This window comes from Manacus vitellinus, unplaced genomic scaffold (genome assembly GCF_001715985.3).
Source record: "Manacus vitellinus isolate BGI_N305 unplaced genomic scaffold, ASM171598v3 scaffold_48_pilon, whole genome shotgun sequence".
In the NCBI taxonomy this organism is placed as follows: Eukaryota; Metazoa; Chordata; class Aves; order Passeriformes; family Pipridae; genus Manacus; species Manacus vitellinus.
The window spans coordinates 5,218,155-5,236,999 of record NW_021940593.1 but is presented as its reverse complement, the minus strand read 5'-3'; the positions used below and the strand labels follow the sequence as shown (position 1 = coordinate 5,236,999).

Below are 18,845 nucleotides of genomic sequence, written 5' to 3'. Positions count from 1 at the left end.
GTTGATAATTATGCCTCCTTATCACTTCAGCTGCTTCTAGATTACACAAAAGACCTTTCCCTGCAGCACTTGTACAATGACCTTCCTAAGCCTTCTACATTGCCCGTGGTTTTGGCTCAGATGTCCTCAGCAGTTATCACACCCACTTCTTAAGGGAGCTTTCACCCTTGCTTTCCTGGGCTCTGAGCACAGCCCAGGCTCAGAGCAGAGCAGCAGAGTTTGCCAACACTGCCAAGCAGAAGAAAACCAGGCAGGTCAGGAGAAGACAAACCTCTCTGCTCACTGCTCCCTCCTGTCCTGAAGGACGTGTCCTACAGAGAAACCCCAGCACCCCACCAGAACAACCAAGGCTGGGACCAGAGCCAAGGGAGCACAGTCACGTTCACAGTGCTTGTCAATCCCAAAGCAAATCCACTTCTTGTCCAACAAGGCAGTTTTAGCCCTCCAGCCAAAGAGATTTACTCCCTGGAGACACAGCCTTTCCTGTTAAGACACCCCAAGAACCAGGCACACTGAAGCAAAACTCAGAGTTCTCCTTTTCCAAAGGTCTGAATTCCAAGTAGAACATTTTCATAAAGAGCTAATAATATTCCAAGAGTTACAATCAACCCCTGCTCACTTTTACTCCAGGAGAATAAGGACAGGGAAGTAGTTCAAGTATGTTCTCCTTGAGAAGCTGGTATTTCCCATCTATCACTGCCACCATTTTTAAATGGATGTCAGATAAGCTTCTCTAATTCTTGTAGCAGAGCTTCCCAGGGCACTGGTGAGCAGTGCAGACATCACAAAAACTGTCAGGTGCTGCTCCTGGTTCTCCTCTCAATGTAGCACAGGCAGTATCATGAAGAACAAACATTTTTGGAAGTAATACTCCCACATTCACTTCAATAACATGCTCTACTGTGAGAGTAAAGCTGCAGGCTCACACTAGGCTTGGGGCATGAGGTTTAGCAGAGGTTGTCACCTGAGCACATCCAACAAACAGAAATCACAAGTGCTGAGCTCTGCCATCAGCCACGGGATCCCTGCCCTGCTCACAGAGTCATTCTGAGACTTCCTCACACAAAAGAGTTGGTTTGCATTTCCTGTTCAGTTATACCACTGCCACAGAATCACAGTATCACAGCATGCTGTGGCTTGGAAGGGACCTTGAAGATCATCCAGTTCCACCCCCTGCCATGGGCAGGGACACCTCCCACTAGCCCAGGTTGCTCCAAGCCCCATCCAACCTGGCCTTGGACACTTCCAGGAATCCAGGGGCAGCCACAGCTTCTCTGGGTAACCTGTGCCAGGGCCTCCCCACCCTCCAGGGAAGGATTTCTTCCCAATATCCCACCTAACCCTGCCCTCTGGCAGTTTGAACCCATTCCCCCTTGTCCTGGCACTCCAAGGCCTTGCAATGAGCCTCTCTCCATGTTTCTTGCAGGCTCCCTTCAGGTCCTGGAAGGTCACAATTAAGTCACCCCGAAGCTTTTCTTCTCCAGGCTGAACAATCTCAATTTTCTCAGCCTTTCCTCATAAAAAAGCTCTTAGGAGTCATTCTTGAAAATACAACAATATAATAGTCAAACAATGCTCCTGAATGGATCATCTCCAGCTCCAGCCCCACTTGTTCCCAGCTGATACCTGTCCATTGTCCACACTGTGCTTCCTTCCCAGCCTAATCCTCACCACAAAAGCCATCAAGGCAGCAGCAGTCAATACCTTCTAATCTTCATCATTCCCTTCTTCTGAAAAAGTTTCCCCCACTACCCGAGTTAGAGAAGTCAAGAGGCAGCTTATCCAGGCAATATAAACCAACCCCCACGGCAGGCTTTGGTCCCAGTCTTTTTGTAGACTCAGTTTTGCAACCTCTTAATTCCCCAGGACAGCACAACTCTCGGCCTCACCTACAACAGCTCTCACTGGACGGTGCAAAGGCCTCCCTGAAGCTGCTTCTCCCAGCAGGCACTTGGGAAAAAAAGCCTGTTCCAGAAGTCTGAGAGCTCGTTCCCTTGGCCAATTAGTCACACTTCCTCCTGCAATCAGACTCACACTTCCTGCCAGCACCGACTGAACCCTCCAAGAATCACTCTGCCATGAACATTAATGGCAACAGTGATTTGAGCTGGGCTGTTCTCAGCAGCTACATGCAAAGAGTGTGCCTTGTTCTTGCTTTAAACCAAGAAAATTTGGTGCCTGATTAAAGCCAGTTTTCCTTCATCATACACAGGTTGCTCTGGAAAAATAAACTAAAAAAGAGAAGAGGCATTTGCTCATCCTTAGATGCAAACAGCTCTTTTGATGCCTCATTTGCTTCGAATTCAGGAAGTCAGTTATATAAAGGTGTGGTGAAAGAGCAAATCAGAGAGCAGCACTTGACATATAACACTGAAATATGGGCCACAAGGGAGGAAAAGGCTCCCAGAACCTGCACTGGAATACCTGTTTATAAACACTATTTGAAGGATTATGTGAATCAAATGCTGCCCACTGGCCACATCAAGATAACCATGCTCAAGTGGAGCTGGGGAGGAAAAAAAAAAGAAGAAAAAAAAAATCAACTCTTCCAGTAGAGACATCTAAACCAAAACAAAGTGCTGGTCACAGACAGTATTTAGAGTAAAGCTAAACAAGGCTCTCACTATTCTCACTAAGGTTCCCTTATCTCCAAGTTGCCCAAGGTATCACTGGGGTACTGATGAACACCCAGCTGCCCTTATCCCACCACAGTGATGTGCAGGAATACAACCTTTTTCCAAGAGGGAAACTGAGGCACAACACCCTTTTTACCCTGCATTTCTTCAGCTTTGTGGTTTTCGGGCTGCTTTATCCAGCTCTTGAGATAACCCTCATCAGCAGGAGGAATCTACTGTGTTTATTCACACCACTCATCCCTAGGCAGGGACTCTCACCAAAAGCCTCAAAGTTCTGATGGGAGACTTTGACAGCACCTCTGCTCTGGTGTTACACCACAACCAACTCAGCAGCCCAAGGAGTAACAGCTCCACCTTGCCCAGGGAGCAAACTAAGGAGCTACTTGCTCCTTCCAGTGAATTAACAGCCAAATCCCAGAATTCCTCATGTGCCACTTCTGCTCTCAAGAGCCTTCAGACACGAAGCTCTGCTTTTTAGAGGTCTTCACACTGTGAAATTAAGACTTTGTGCAAACATTACGGGAACAGAGAGAGCTCTGTACTTGAGGAGATGGAACAACTGCCCTGCTGGGATGATCCCTTTGGGATGCTCAACCAACATACTCAAGGAAATGATGAAAGATGAGCAGGGAAGCTTGCTCAGGTGACCTTGCAATTCACAACTTATTTCAAATAAGGAGGTGAAATTCCCATTACTGAGGGATAACAAGGCCAGAAAGGTGCTTAACTACCCTTCTATTGAAAAGGGGCATCCAACAACATGCCAGTATATTCCTACAGTAGGGATATTCAACTGTAATGCCTACACATCTCCAAACAACACCACAGAAGTCAAAAGAACCTGAGGAGATGAACAGCTCATCCATTCAGGCAAAACAAGCTGGAATAATCCTCTTATTTGGGGCAAAAATGCTGAACGAGAAAGTTCCCTCATGGACTGTCCACCTGATGTAACACACAGCAGAACTCTGTTGAAAGAGCTATTTAAAATAGACTGTCCAGGTCTTCTTGAACAGGAGATGGAAAAACCAGGCTGTGTTAGTGTTGTGCTAGTTGCTGCTACTGCTTAGGAAAGCTTTTTCATTTATAACTGCACTGATCTGCTAATATTAAAGCTAAATCAAACCAGATATCACAACTGATGGGAAGTATTTTTCTTTAAGGGTTGGAGCATCAAAATGATCTCAAGGAGGAAAAGCAGCAAGTTACAGGGAGGGGAACAGAAGAACAGGGAGTATCTCACCTTCTTGTCTCTGGTCCTTACTTCCCCATAGAAATCTAGGGCTTCTTGAGCCTTTAAAAACTTGCCTCGATGCAACAAATATGCACAAATCATTACACCAGTTCGTCCCTTTCCAGCTTTACAGTGGATTGCTGCAACATGATTGTCATCTTCACTCAGCCACTGGTCAAGGTCTTCACAAAAAGGTTTGATGAGCTCCAGCTGTGGTGGGTTATGGTCTTCAAAAGGGTACTGTGCAACTGCAAGGAGAAGGAGGAATTCATCAGAATGTCAAAGGGGAATGCAGCGAGCTCAGACAGAGCAACTCTGTGACAAACATGTAAAAATTAACTTATTAAGTAACCCCCCCCCCCATTTACATATAGGTATCTATTTTTTATTCTAATATTAGTCAGTATATTATAAGCACTGCAGACATTTCTCTAGTAATCCATAAGAATCCTGCTCCATGAAGCAACTATTTCACACCTCTATTGAAATGAGAGGCACAGGCTCTGCAACAGGAATCTTCTAGAATTTCAGAGCGTGCTGGCACAAAGAATAGCCTTGTGGAAACCCATTACTCCAGCAATAATTAAACTACCTGCTGAGAGAGAATAGGGCCAGACCTCAGTCACTGGGCAGGCAGCAGGAATTTTGCTGAAAAATAACTGAGCACAGTCGGGTCTGCATTGGGAACAAACTCTCAAAGGTGCTTTGAAACAAAAACCTGCCATTTCCATATTTAAAAAAAATAATGGTAATCAAGAGAGAAAGCCCATATAAAACACTGGCAATACTTGTGGGGTTTGCAGTCCTCCTTTCTCACACGGGTGTATTCACACACACACACACACTTTGTTCCATCTGGAGATGGAAAGAATTTCACGCCGGAAACGAAAGGAAACGAGAGAGAGCAAAAAATAAGCAGAGAGAAGCACCCAGACTTTGACCACTTCAGATCACATGACAGACAATGTCAGGCTGACCAGCAGAATTCCAAGGGATGTTTTAGTTTCACCAGGAGAAGGCACTTGATGAAGTGCACCCCAATTCTCCATCTGCCTTGGGATCTTATAAACACAACTCTGGTTCGCTGAAAAAATTCTCAGCTAGGAACACCATTTCCTTTTCTGGGCTAAAAATGAATACATTCCATTTTTTGGCAAGGGTCTGCATTTGTTTCGTAAGCCCTACTCTCTGGTCACACACACAAGGCTCCTTTTGATGAATCCCCAAGGACTTAAAAGAGCAGAAGTGAGGGATGAAGTTATGGAACTGCTAAATGACTGCAGCACAAGGCTGAAGCCTTTTGCAAGGATCTACAAGGACAGTTTATTCACTTCTCCCACAAGACCAAATAGGGAAGCCCAACAAAGTGAACAATCTTTGCTAAAGAAACAACGAAGGTTCACCAACATGAACACACAACTAATAAATTCTCCCACATGGAAGATCCAAAGACTCCCCAAAGGATCATTTTATGTGAACTCAGAGATGCCATTTTTTGCAGATGTAAGTGAAAGCAGGAATTTACTTAGAAATCCTTAAGAAAAGAAGCTGCAAAAACGCTGCAAATTTGTCCATCCAGCTCTGAGTCTCCTGTAATTACAGCCAGCAAGGTTCCCACGGAAAGGGGAGTAAAACAGTCCTGGAAGAGCAGCCTGAAAAACCCCAAGAAGTCACAGCATGCTGAAGGTGCTCTCCAAGGTCTGGGATCAAAGGCAAACCTCGTGGCAATTTCTTCAGAGATGGAATGAGCTGAAGATGAAATGGGTGCCCTGTGATGTTGTGGGGGGATTAAGAGGAAGGAAACATTCACCAGCCTTGAGCTGGTCCTTGAGAAGGTGCAGGTCCTCGGTGGATTTTGATTCCTAACACTGGAGCATGAGCCTGATCACTCTCTCCAATCCCACAGCATATAAAGGAGTGGGGAAAAAAAAAAGGAAAGTCTGTGGCAAAGCAGAAGGTAATTTCCAGCACAGAAGTACTCTGGGAACTGCAAAACCCGGGACAGAAAGCAAATTCCCAAAGAAGATGAAGAGCTTTTTAGGGTTTAATTTGATGCAAGAGCATCCAAGGTGAATAATGAACTACTCTGGTGTTTCATGCTAAATGTACAAGTAAGAAGTTCCCTCTGCAATTAATTCACTTCAGGGGATTTCAAAGTAGAGCTGTTGTTCCTCTGCTAAGGGAAGTCCTGAGTCACCAGTTTGGTTATCTAAGGTTAACTAATTCAGGGATGAAAAGAAAAAAAATGCTACATGTGCAGAGGAGCTGTGAAAGGTGCTGTCACAAACAACACTTTGGGTTGGGATTGACAGTGCAGGGATCTGACACCTCCCTATCAAAAAGCATAAATTAAAGCAAACATATGTTCTGGCCATATTAGAACCACGTCCTTTTCATTTACGCCTTTTCTCTCCTCACCCAAAGCACTGCTCAAGCACATCTTAAAATACTTTTTTTTTCCTGGCTTTTATATATGGAGTGAGGTTTCAGGACATGTCATTCAGCACGGTGGGAGCAAATCAGAAGTGATGATGGCTTCAACATGACAATTTTGGTCCTTCTATATTCACACATTAAAGCAGCCAATTATATTTTGGTCACATTCTAAACCCCTCTTTTATAACTAGAAGGATGGTTTGAAATAATAATAATTAAAAAAAAAAATAAAAAAAGAAGCTGAGCTCTTGCTATGATGTAGGATTAGCCCACACTGCCAAAATTTGGTCATCTCCTACAATTGTGCAGACAAAAGAACTCCTCACCCACCCAGGCAGCTCTGCTACTGTGGCCAGAGAGTTCCTCTGCCCAAAGAATGAAGGTAAATCTGTATTTATTCATTACCTGGGGAGTTAATACTGACACAACAGGCATATCAATATCCATTCACCAAAGACCTGGTCAAAAGGCCCTCCTGAAAGTTTCCCTGCTGGTTTTAGTAGCTCTGCAAAGTGTCTCACTCAAACCCAGCTCATCTCTAAGAGGCACCACACGGGAATTAATTTTTTTTTTTAAGCACCTGAAGGTTATGTCAGATCTTCAAAAAGCTGCTTTATACAAACAGTGACGGTGGTTTAAGTGTTCTCCATTTTTACTCTTCCTAAGAACCAGACTCCTCCAGAGCTTCACGTGTAAATTGTACAATAAGTTTGCTCGTTGAACTGAAACTTCTCTATAACCCCTCCTGCAAAGATTTTTGCAGCAGTACATTTCTTATTAGGTCCTGATCTTTAACTGTCAGGAACATTTTCTGAAAGCCCCAAGAACACAGCAAGTTTTTCCAATGACTCAAAGCAATCTGACATCATTCCTGGTGCCCAGATCTCCTACATGACTCTTCATCAGCTCCTCCTTTAGCCCTTCATTCACTGAAGTTTAAAGAGGACACATATCAAACAGTGAAAACATACCTCTGCAGTTAAATTTGGCGGTGTCATAATGTCTTTCAGCACATCTGAAAAAGAAAAACAGACAAGAGTTCAAGTCTCTGAGGCACTCCCAACATCTGTCACACCTTGGAACACACAGCTGGGAAAATCCTGTGCGCCCATCACCTTTAGGATTTAAAACTATAGCTAGAGGTTACACACAGAAAAACTGCTTTGCTGCAGATATAGAAAACTGCTCACTAAAATATCAAGTTATTTTACTGAAAGGCAAAACTCACCCTCTGCTAACTGTAGTCCATTGGTATGTTTAACCAACGTGACACAATTCACGTAAGTAATGCAATATATAATTACTTTTTAACCTGTGGTATTAACAGCTCCAGCCACTCCAGCAGCTTTATGCTCCCAAACACACGAAGAGCAAACAGCTGTGACCTTCATCCAATTGATCCTGAACTCAAAACACATATCAAGATGCCCCTAAAGCAACAGAGGAGTGATGGGGATCACGAGGCCATTTCAGGACCACCACAGACAACTGAAAGCTCCACCAAATGTTCTCACAGAGACCACACTTGGCATTGCTTCTTGAATTTAAGTGAACTTAAAATGCCAGTCAGCCAGTTTCTCCCCCCCAGACAGAGGAAAATGGCACATTTCTGAAGACTTGGGAGTTGCATCAGTGCCTCTCACCACTCAAAGAGACCCATTGAAGCAAGAGCAGCAACCCACCCTGGGGCTGTCCTGCAGGGTGACAACACCAGGGATCAGACAGAACTCCATCAGCTGGGCTCTAAACCAGCCCAAATGGCACATGCCAAGGGAACAACCAGATCAGATGCTGGGATAAAGGGAAAGAAGGCAAGAGTGGCTGCCCTTGCAATATTCCTTGGAGCTGCTCTCTGAGGCCAAGTGACAGGAGTGAAAGTTCAGCTCAGAAAGGAAAAGAACAATCCTGACTCGAATCCTGCCAAGGCCAGGTTGGACTGGGCTTGGAGCAACCTGGGCTAGTGGAAGGTGTCCCTGCCCATGGCAGGAGGTGGAATGAGGAGAGATTTGAGGTCACTTCCAACCCAAACCATCCTGTAATTCTATGAACCAACAGGACCCCAAGTTGAAACACAACAGCCAGGAGTCATTTCAGCAGATGAAGCACACGTAGATCTTCTGCTCTGACTGCAACCTCTGCTCTTCCCAGGACTGCAATTCCCACACCAGTTTCAGGACTGGGATGAACTCATCTCTCCTCCCCAGGTCTGTTATGACTGCAGCCTTTGGAGCCACATGGAGCTGACTTGACACTTTCAGACACGTAAACTTTTGGGCTCCTACTTGTGACTGTAACTGGAGCCTCACAGAGCTGCTCTGAGCTTTGTCCACGAGACACACACCAGCCAGAGGCAGCTCTGCTGGGGTTACATGTGCTCTCAGTGCTTCCCTCTCTCAGCATTCCAGAGCCTTCTTGACTCTACCCTCATCTAGGGAGAACTCTGGCAGCTTTTACAGCTCCCACCACATTGCTGACACTTTCCCTGGGTCAGAAGTGACCCGACACAGGTGAAGGTAGGTGAGACTCCCAAAAACATTATCTGCACTCAACCCTTGGAGAAGAAAGGTTGGATGCAGGATGTTCCCCCAGGATGGAGTCACCATTCAGCACCTGCACTTTGGAAGCAGAGCCTGCTAGGAAGCAAAGCAGTTAACACAAAGCATCTTATCCAAGGTTTCCTGCTTCCTTTTAAAGAAACACCCAGTTGAAATGGGTAGGAAGAGATGAAAGTCTTCAAAACACACACAAAAAAATTAATCTGCATACGGGCAGCCTTCAAAATTTGAAGTCTGAGAGAGTATCAAGTCAAATACCATGAGGGATAAGAAATAGTTTTGCTGATACCAAGGCTAGAAGCTGAGCACAAAACACAGCCATGGCCCTCTCTATGCCCTCTTCTGGGAGCTGAACACAACTGAATGCAGAGTTCCAGGCACAGCTGCACCAAAATCCTGTGTATTTGCAGCAGAGATTCCACCAACACACACTTTGGGGGGTGCTGGAGGGGCTTGATACTTCAAAAGTATTTTGGTTTGTTTTTTTTTTAAACACCTGTAACAGTCAGGTCTCCAGATGAAACCTGAATATTTCTTTGCATTTTGGGGTTAAGGAGTGGGTTGGCACAGGTCTTATAACCCTCCCTAGGATTAAAGGGAGTTTAAAGCACCAAAGGGCTGCCAGGCACCTTCCTGATCAATCGTGATCCCACTGCCAACAGGACTTCAGGCTTCCTCTGCCCCAGAGCAACAAACATGCACATAAAATCCACATTGTTCATCACAGCTCCTTCCTTCAACCATCTGCCTGCAGGAAATACCCTGGAGGAGATGGAGAGGATTCCAGAAGGGGAGGTAACGATCTGGCAGCACTTGAACTGAAAGGGGATGAATATAAATAAAGAAGAATACTGAGAAAGCAAAGGGTTAAAGGAACACAGGAGAGAACCCACACAAACAAGGAGCAAAATGGACTTGCTCAAGCAGCTAAAAGATGTGAGGATGCAGCATAACTGATATAATTTCAGAAAAACCTCTAAATCCTTTTAAATCAAACTTCATAGAACAGCCACCTTAAGGGAACTCAAACCCCGTGACAGTTTGAAATAATTCTGACTATAATCACGTAGCTCCTCTGAACTCCCACCTCCTTCTTTGAAACACAGACAATAGGTGATTATTTACAGCTCCATCTGAAGAGATGAAGTTCTCTGGAAGACCTGATGGATGCAATTCCTTCCCATCTCCTGACCAAACACTGCAACAAGTCACCTGATGGCATTTTATGTGTATAAACCTTGCCTGCAAAAGGATCCAAGAGATAATCTGGCCTCTCCACACGTGGATGCACAGTTTAAAAGCTCCACTTTCCAAGTAAATCACTTAAATCTTCATTTGCAACTGATCCACGCCTTGGGGAAGAAAAAACCCCCTCACACTTTAACAGGATGTTTTACCCTCCAAAAGTTTTCATCTGAGGGTGAGTAATTTTAGGAAGCTTTATTTGTTTTCAAGGTCAGCAAGAGGGAAATCCATTTTTACACGAAGAACTTGCAAACAAAAGCCTTTGGCACACCTGGACAAGTCCTTTTCACAGCTGAAAACACACGGCCCGGTAACGTAAATGTCAAATGCATTTGTCTCATCACAGCTCTTCTCACTTACAAACTTTAAAGCTGTTCCTGTGTAGGGCTGGGGGACTGGGTTTTGCCCTTTTTCACTTTTTTTTTTTTTTAAGTAAAATGAGGTTGCTGGCAGACCAAGTGGAAACTTTTCAGGCACCACCTCCCCGAGGAGCGACTTGCTAAGATGCACATCAGGCTTACTAAAATCCTACTTTCTGACCAAGCCTGGCTTACACACAGCAACCTCCTCCCAGAAATTGTATCCATTTATTCACAGGATAACATTCTGGAGGGCTTCTAAGCTGAAAAATACAAATTTGCTCCTAAACTGTATGAAAGATAGCCACTGACTATATTTTATGTCCATATATTTTCTGTCCCATCCTACCCTCCAGAAAACTTCAAAATCAGAATACAGTTTCTCAGTTTCTACTGTCACTTCTCCCCACCATCAGGAAACAGAGCTGCTTGATGCATAATCCTTCAGCTAACTTAGAGGCAGATTTAAATCCTCATTTTTAAATTCTTACTTTTAATGACTGACAGATTACAGTGTCATGCATTGCCTGGATTTCCAGACTGCAGTAATTTTTTCCATTAATTGCAGATATTTGGAAACATATTCATTAAAAAAATAAAAATAAAACTGTAGCACTTCAGAGAATCAATCTTCAACTCAGATTTCTAGGAAAAAGATGAGGGGTAGGAAAACCACGACCTACTTTTCAACGGCAGCTGACATCACCAAATCATTTATACAAATGAAATTAGCCTAAGCTAACATATAAATTTGATCAGGGAACAGCAACAATAACAGCTTTCTGCATAACTAAATTTTCAGAGGAAAAACATTGCACTTGGAGAAGTGAGAAACCATCACCCATCGCTCCAACAGCTTTTTTAAAGTAACAAATAGGGACAGACAAGAGGAGCGAGGAAGCAAACAGAGCCACGGTACCAATGTAGGATTAAAAAAAACAACCAACCCAAAACCAGAGAAAAAAACCCCAGGAAAATATTCATTTGGCAATTGGACATTAATACACGAACAGAAAGCCTGCTGTGAATTAGTTTTCACTTTTTAATCACATGGTACAAGCTCCAGATGGGCTGGGTGCCAAGTCATTTAAAAGCGTTCAAGTAATGTGAATACACCCCAGCATTTCATTTAACCTCGCTCAGCTCCTCTAAATGAAGTACCAGTGCTCTCAATCAGCCTTAATTGTTTTAAGAAATGTGCAAAACATCCCCGGCTCTGCTTCGGGACAGCAACAAGAAGCCATTTGCACTCCCCCCCCAAAGCTATTTTTAGAAGTCATTATTTTGGGAAAATGCATCTCTAAGAGCATACTTACAGATTGTATATCTTGTAATGGTTTTTATGCTTTGAATCCAAAAACCTTAAATAGGAAGGAAAGAGAAAACAAAACATGTATTAATATACATTGCAATAATGTTGACCTTAATTTGCAGCATCCTCAAAGCACCACCCAGCATGTGCAGCTCTGCATTCCCTGCAGTGCCCCAAAGCCTCACTCACCCAAATAATCCAGCAACATGGATAAAATGATTACTGCAACTCAGAAAACCAAGATCTGGCCTGCAATCGAAATATTTACTGTATGGACTGGTTTTCTAACCCCTGAAATAGCTGCAGATCGTTGTGTTAAGCTGAGGAAGGGTTGGTTATTTTGAAAAGCAGAAAGCACTGATCACACCAGGGATCTGTAAACACTTCCCATTTCATCATCTATGCAAAATATTTTTAGTGCCACGACAAAAAAGAGCAGTTAAAGTAACTTTTGTGTTTGAACTGCAGCCTGAGCCGTTCCTTTTAATCCCCTTTTAAATGGCCATTATTTGCCACCAAAGTCTGTCCCCGGTGATACTGTGGGTTCTGAAAGGAAGGAGGGAGATCACTTTTTCACAGTCCTTTCATTTCCAAGCTCACTTTGGAACAAAAAAACCAAAAAAACCAAAAAAAAACCCAAAAAACCCCAACTTCCCATACAAGCCTCGGCAAGCCAAACTGCAAACATGATTCATCAAAATTGCCGTGATTATATATGATGTGTCACCTGGCAATGTGCAAGAAGGAATAACATACAAATGTTTACACTTAACATCATCAACAGTGTGTATCTGCACATCAGCCAGGAGGAATTTAATTAGCCATGACAGAACATGCTGTTCGAATTGAAAAGAAACACTAGCTGCTAAAATCCTGGAAAGCTCAAGCAAAAACAAGCTCTGGTTATCAGTCATAATATTCCAGAGGAACCCAGGAGAAGTCGGTGGTTAAAGCCGGGCGTTAAAGCAGGAACAGATGTGAGGGCTCCTCGCGCCGCGGCGAGGGGGAGATTCCGATTTCACCGGGAAAACATATCCCAGGACTCCTGCTGGTTCCCCCCGGCAGACTTGGAGAGCCCGAGGGAGATGGTGGACACGGAGAGCTGTTCTCGGGAGATACTCCTGCTTGTTTCACACACACACGAGAGTGAGGAGAGCTGACTCCGCTTCTGCCAGTAACATCCACAGGGAGGAGGAGAAGTCATTTTTCTAAGGACAAAATTCCATCCCAAACCTCTCCAAGTGACACTGCCAGCGGTCCAGGTCGTACTTCTCATGCAGTATTAGCCTGGAATTTGTCAGGACAGTCAGAAAAAGCCCACTGGTGGATCCTGGCTCGATGCCAATTGCTCCGGGGCTCAAGAACGTTGAATTTCTCATAAAAAGCTCTTGGAAAAATAATTCCACAATAAAAAATGACTGGAGCAGATGAGGAGTGCAACGTGGAAAACGCTGCATGATCACATTTTATTCTTGTTTAAAAATAGGAGGCAACAAACATATCACTACCTCAGCATCCAGTTCCCTACAGCCACTTAATTTACATCTCTCCCTATCTTAATTTGGTTGATTATGCTTTTAGGTGATCACTGCTCCTTTTGATCAGAGTGTTTATGGACAGCTTAATAATTAGACAGGCATTCTCTTTCAAAAGTCTATTTTACACATACCTATGTACTCAATAAAATGTATTTCCCTTCATCCAGAAGCAACTGAAATCAATGCTGGGAATAAAAGAGAGCCTTCAAAGACTGCTGCCTATTGTTATTTATTTGGATTATTCCCATGTCAGATATTAGGAGGAAATTCTTCCTTGTGAGGGTGGTGAGGGCCTGGCATGAGCTGTACAGAGAGGTTTTTTTGGACTCTCCATCCCTGGCAGTGTCCAAGGCCAGGTTGGACGGGGCTTGGAGCAACCTGGGCTAGTGGGAGGTGTCCCTGCCCATGGCAGGGGGTTGGAACAAGATGAGCTTTAAGGTCCCTTCCCAGCCAAACCATTCTAGGATTTATTTTAAATGCAGCCTTTGCCCCTACCCCACAATTCCCAAAGATGAAGCCCCTCAGGGAACAGATATTTCACTCAGCAGATGCAAAGCCCCCACCAGCTTCACAAAAACGTGCCTCTGACTGCTGGCAGTGAAAGCTGGCTACAGAGGCTGAGTTTTATGGGTTGGGAAGGACCTTAAGACCATCCAGTTCCACCCCCCTGCCATGGGCAGGGACACCTCCCACTAGCCCAGGTTGCTCCAAGCTCTGCCCAACCTGGCCTTGGACACTTCCAGGGATGGGGAGCCCACAACCTCTCCGGGAAACCTTTTCTTGTGTGCAGCCATATGATTATAGAACACAACTCCACACCTCTGTTAACACTCCCAGCAGAGACACACACACACACACACACACTGCATGAGTATTTCCAGCTTGCTACTGGACCTCCCTGACACGACCAGCTCTGGATAAGTGACAACACCTCCCTGTTGCCTCAGAGAACACAGTGGCTTCTGCAAGCCTGGCCAGGTCTGGCCTCTGATGTTCTCAGTGCTGTCTGTGGATGGGGAGCTTTGTCACGACAGCTGGACATGCAAAACCAACCCCCTGAGCCCAGCTCACTGCAGCTGTGCAGGGAAGCCACTGCCTCAGGACCACTGCTGCCCAGGTGAGGGTTACAATTCCTTCCAGTGTGGGAACTGAGGAGCTCAACTCGCTCTCAACTCAGCTCTTGGTAGACCTGGATGCAAACAGTCACCTGTGAAACCAAGCAGGGCTAATTCTGCCTGTCCATGATTATAGAAGTCCAGAATGGTTTGATATGGAAGAGACTTTAAAGGGCATCCAGTTCCACCCCCTGCAGGGCAGGACACCTTCCACTATCCAAGGTTGCTCCAAGCCTTGTCCAACCTGGCCTTGGACACTTCCAGGGATCCAGGGGCAGCCACAGCTTCTCTGGGCAACCTGTGCCAGGGCCTCTCCACCCTCACAGCCAAGAATTTCATCCCAGTATCCCATCTAACTCTGCCCTGTGTCAATCTGAACCCATTCCCCCCTTGTCCTGTCACTCCAGTTCCCAATGAACAGTTCCTCTCCTATTTCCCTGTAGCCCCTTCAGACCCTGGAAGGTGCTGTGAGGTCTCCACACAACCTTCTCCTCTCCAAGCTGATCATTCCCAGCTCTCCCAGCCTGTCTCTACAGAGGAGGTGTTCCAGTCCCCTCAGCAACTTTGTGGCCTCCTCCAGACTTGCTCCAAGTCCTTCCTGTGTTGGGGGCACCAGAACTGTGCAGGGCATTCCAGGTGGGGTCCCGTCAGAATGGAGCAGAGGGGCAGAATCCCCCCTCCTCTCCCCTGCTGTGGGATCAGCCCATTCCTCACTGCTCTCCATGTGGACACTGGGCCCTCAACCACAGCTCTGTGTGTGCAGCCACCCAGCCAATCCTTCAGTGCTCCATCCAGCAAATCCATGTCTCTCCAGTTCAGAGCCAAGGATGTTGTGTGGGAGTGACAAACCCTTTGCACAATCAGGAGAAACTCTCAAACCTGGGAGCAGCACCTTCCTGCCCAGACAGCCCTCCTCCTGACTGCCCTGCAAACCCTCCTGCACTACCCCCAACCCAAACATCATGTCTCTCCTGGAGCTACTGAGCTCGTGACCTCAAATGATCTCTAGAGGATCACACATGGCTTCAAAAAACCACAGCCTAGGATCCCAAACACACAGACTTTTGGCAGCTTCTCCCAATATTTAGTTTTTAATGCAGCCTCTCACACTGCACTCTCCAGGTTGGGTGCTGATGACTAAAGAATTACAAGGATGCTCCCAAAACACTCTGCACCCCTCCTGCAGCTGCAGCCAGCAATTCACAGCAAATGACTTTATTTGATGATAAAAATGACAACCTGGAGGGGTTTTTAGCAGAAATAACAAATTTTAGCTGATTTTTCTCCTCATCCATGATTACTGAATACAACCCAAAGTAAAGGCCTTTAGATAAAGTCACCTACATTTACTACTTTGACTCAAAATTAACTTATGAAGCACTTTATTAATGACTGAAGAAAGGGTAAGGGCAAACATATCCTGAAATGTGATGGACCCATGTCTTGCTAAAAGCAAAGAACCTCCTTTTTACTCCAACACAACTCACTGAAGTGAATTTTCACCTTAAAAAAAGCAGATTATGTGCATTTGAGATCAACCCACAGGAGCAGCCTGACCATTTTCTTTGTTTCCAACATTTTCCAGGAAAACTAATAAGGCAACATCGACAAGATGCAAAAACCCTGCCATTTCTACAAGGGAGAACACACATCCTTTCCTTAGCAGAACACAAATAAGTACAGAAAAGAATATTCCAGCTTCATAAGTTAAGGAAAAGAAAAACAAAGCCTTACCTTACTACATCATCAATGTTGTTCCTGTACACTCCTTCGAGCCTCTCTGCAGGAAAGCCCATAGCAATTATGTTTGGATAAATATCTGGATATGCAAGTTAAGGAAATATTTGTAAAGCAAGTGAAATGTCTGCAGTAGCATTAAATGGACATTAATCCAATGTTTCACTGTATCCAAGTCAAAGCAACAACTCCAACCGACTCCACACAACAGATGGGAATGTGAAAAGGATTATGCATCTTGTTTATCAAAAAAAACCCAACAATTACCTGCTTCTGAAAAAATACCCTCATTTCTTATTCTGAACTATCTGCAATTCACTTGCCAAAAGCAACCTGGGACAACAGAATTTAGGCAAAGGACCTCTTAGCCCAAACAAATCAGTGCTAAGGAAAAAGGGCAAATAAAAAAAACTCTAAGTTTACATCTCTAAAGAATTCACAGCAAATTGCTAGAGAATTACTGGTATTTATTTTTCTGGTGGTGAAATGATACATGGATTTTTATTTTTTTTTAACATAACTCCAATAAAGAAAGCACTCCCAAGTTTAAAACGTTATTAGAAATGATAATGTAGTGAAGAAGCTTCACTGCAAATCAAACCAGAAATGAAAGCAGCAGCTCGAACAGCCCATACCCTGCTGCATTAACATACTCCTCCTCAAACTAATTTTAGAAGGAGCAAGAACAAAGCATGATATGTTTGAAGTTGGCCCTGCTTTAAACAAGGGGGCTGAAGGAGGTGGTTTCCAGAGGGCCCTTTTAACCTAAATTATCCCACCCTTTCAAGAAGCATTTTTATGGTCAAAATATCCCAAAGCTGCAAAGAGCAGGAACATCAGGATAGAAGACACTGCAGCAGCTTCCAAGATATTAAAATTCCAGTTAGTTGTCCACAAAGCAAAGCCTGAAGTAGGACACAAACTCCTTTACTCCACCCTTGCAGAATTCCCACAAGCTCAAGCCCTCACAGCAGAGCAGCACAGACCAAGTTCTGCATTTACACCGTTAACTGCAAGACTCCAGAAAAACATTAAGAGCTGAATACACGGAAATAATGTTTTGTACTCTCAGAAAAAAAAAAAGAATTAGCATTTACTGTGTTGTAATCCAAGTATTAATAGACATTGGTCTGCTCGGGCCATTCAACAGATGATTTGTGCAGACAATGAGAAAAATAGGAAAGCTTTTGAGTAAATGAAATAAATATTTGTAGCTGCCTTAAATACAGACGCTGAAAGGGGCTCGTGGCTGGTTTCCAGTTTATTCTGTACTTGCTCAAACCCTAAAAAAACACTTACACTGGAGGAAAAAAAAAACAACCCCAAACATTAAATTGCTTAAATTACAGAGCTTGTGATAACTTCAAATAACAAACTTTGAACACCACTCTGATGGTATTTTACTCCTCAAGCAGTTCACACCTCCTTAATTAAGAAAAGGTGCTATATAATTAGCAGCATCTTCACTATTTTATCAGTTCCTCCTTGCTATAAGAAGAAGAAACTGGTTCTATATTATGCTAACAATGAATTATCTGGCTTTCAGCTACACACATCACTCCCTCCTTGATTTCAACCTGACTTCTCCCTGCTCCCAGCATTTCTCCTGCAAAGCACCTCCTTTTGGGTCCCACCCTGAGCAGCAGGGCCATATAAATTACCACAGCAAAATAATCCAATATATTAGGCTGCTTTCCACAGCACTTCTTTGTGGAACACAAGCACTCCTGCAGGGTAAAATAAAAAAACCAGGGGTAAAATCAATCCATTTTGACACACCACATCAACCCCCAGTTTCAGCTGAGTATCACCCGTGAGACAGATGCCCAAACTTCACCAAATTACACTGCAACTTGCTCAGATTTCGGTTTGTGAGCTTTACTCCAGGGTTTTTTCAGGCATTGCAGCCTGTGGTTTATGCTCAGATGTTTTTCCTCTCCCAGAGGCTGAGCCATGAGATACTTTCCAGGATTCCCAGCTGGTGCAAGATGGAAGCGAAGCAGACACCCCAAGCAAAGGGAAGAGAACATCTCAACAGCAGCCTTTCCAGTCAGCAGGTTCCCAGACTTGTCCAAACACCAAAGCTTCAAAACATGCAGGCAGAGGGAGATAAAAAGTTCCAAAATAACCGGGGCGGGCTCCGGCTTTTGGAAAGCGCAATTCCCGCTTGGATCCTGCCTCTCCTGTGACCCCTCTCCCCTCCCTGGCTCAAGGGCACATGCACAGCTCACAGCCAGTTCTGCTTTTAAAGAGGGGCAGAATTAAATCACAGAATCAATTAGGCTGGAAAAGACCTCTAAAGTCATCCAACCTTTGACTGATCACCACTAGGAATCACCAGGAATGCTTAGCCATGCTCTATCCCTGGAAGTGTCCAAGGCCAGGCTGGATGGGGCTTGGAGCAACCTGGGCTAGTGGAAGGTGTCCCTGCCCACGGCAGGGGGTTGGACTGGATGAGCTTTAAGGTCTCTTAAACTATACCCGGATCATCACAATTATTTTTTAAGTGCAGAGTGGGTATTGCAAAAGGTGTTCCACGATATCCCAGTAAAGAAAAAAAAAAATGGAAAAATACTTCAAAAGGGGCAGGGTGGGGGGAAAATATAAGACTTACTGAGGCCACCCTGATGTGAGGAAGACCTTGTTCCCATGGAGGGTGGCAGAGCACTGGAACAGCT

At 44.5% G+C, this 18,845-nt stretch overlaps 1 protein-coding gene across 1 annotated transcript in view; it reads right to left on the bottom strand.

Moving 5' to 3' along the window:
* PTEN (phosphatase and tensin homolog) overlaps window positions 1–18,845 on the bottom strand; it is a 43,256-nt gene that overhangs the window by 13,913 nt on the left and 10,498 nt on the right. Inside the window, exons 2-5 of the mRNA XM_008927059.4 lie at window positions 16,165–16,249; window positions 11,782–11,826; window positions 7,278–7,321; window positions 3,880–4,118 (exon numbers count right to left, since the gene is read on the bottom strand). Coding sequence (XP_008925307.2) covers window positions 3,880–4,118; window positions 7,278–7,321; window positions 11,782–11,826; window positions 16,165–16,249 — 413 coding nt within the window. The remainder of the gene's footprint in view (window positions 1–3,879; window positions 4,119–7,277; window positions 7,322–11,781; window positions 11,827–16,164; window positions 16,250–18,845) is intronic.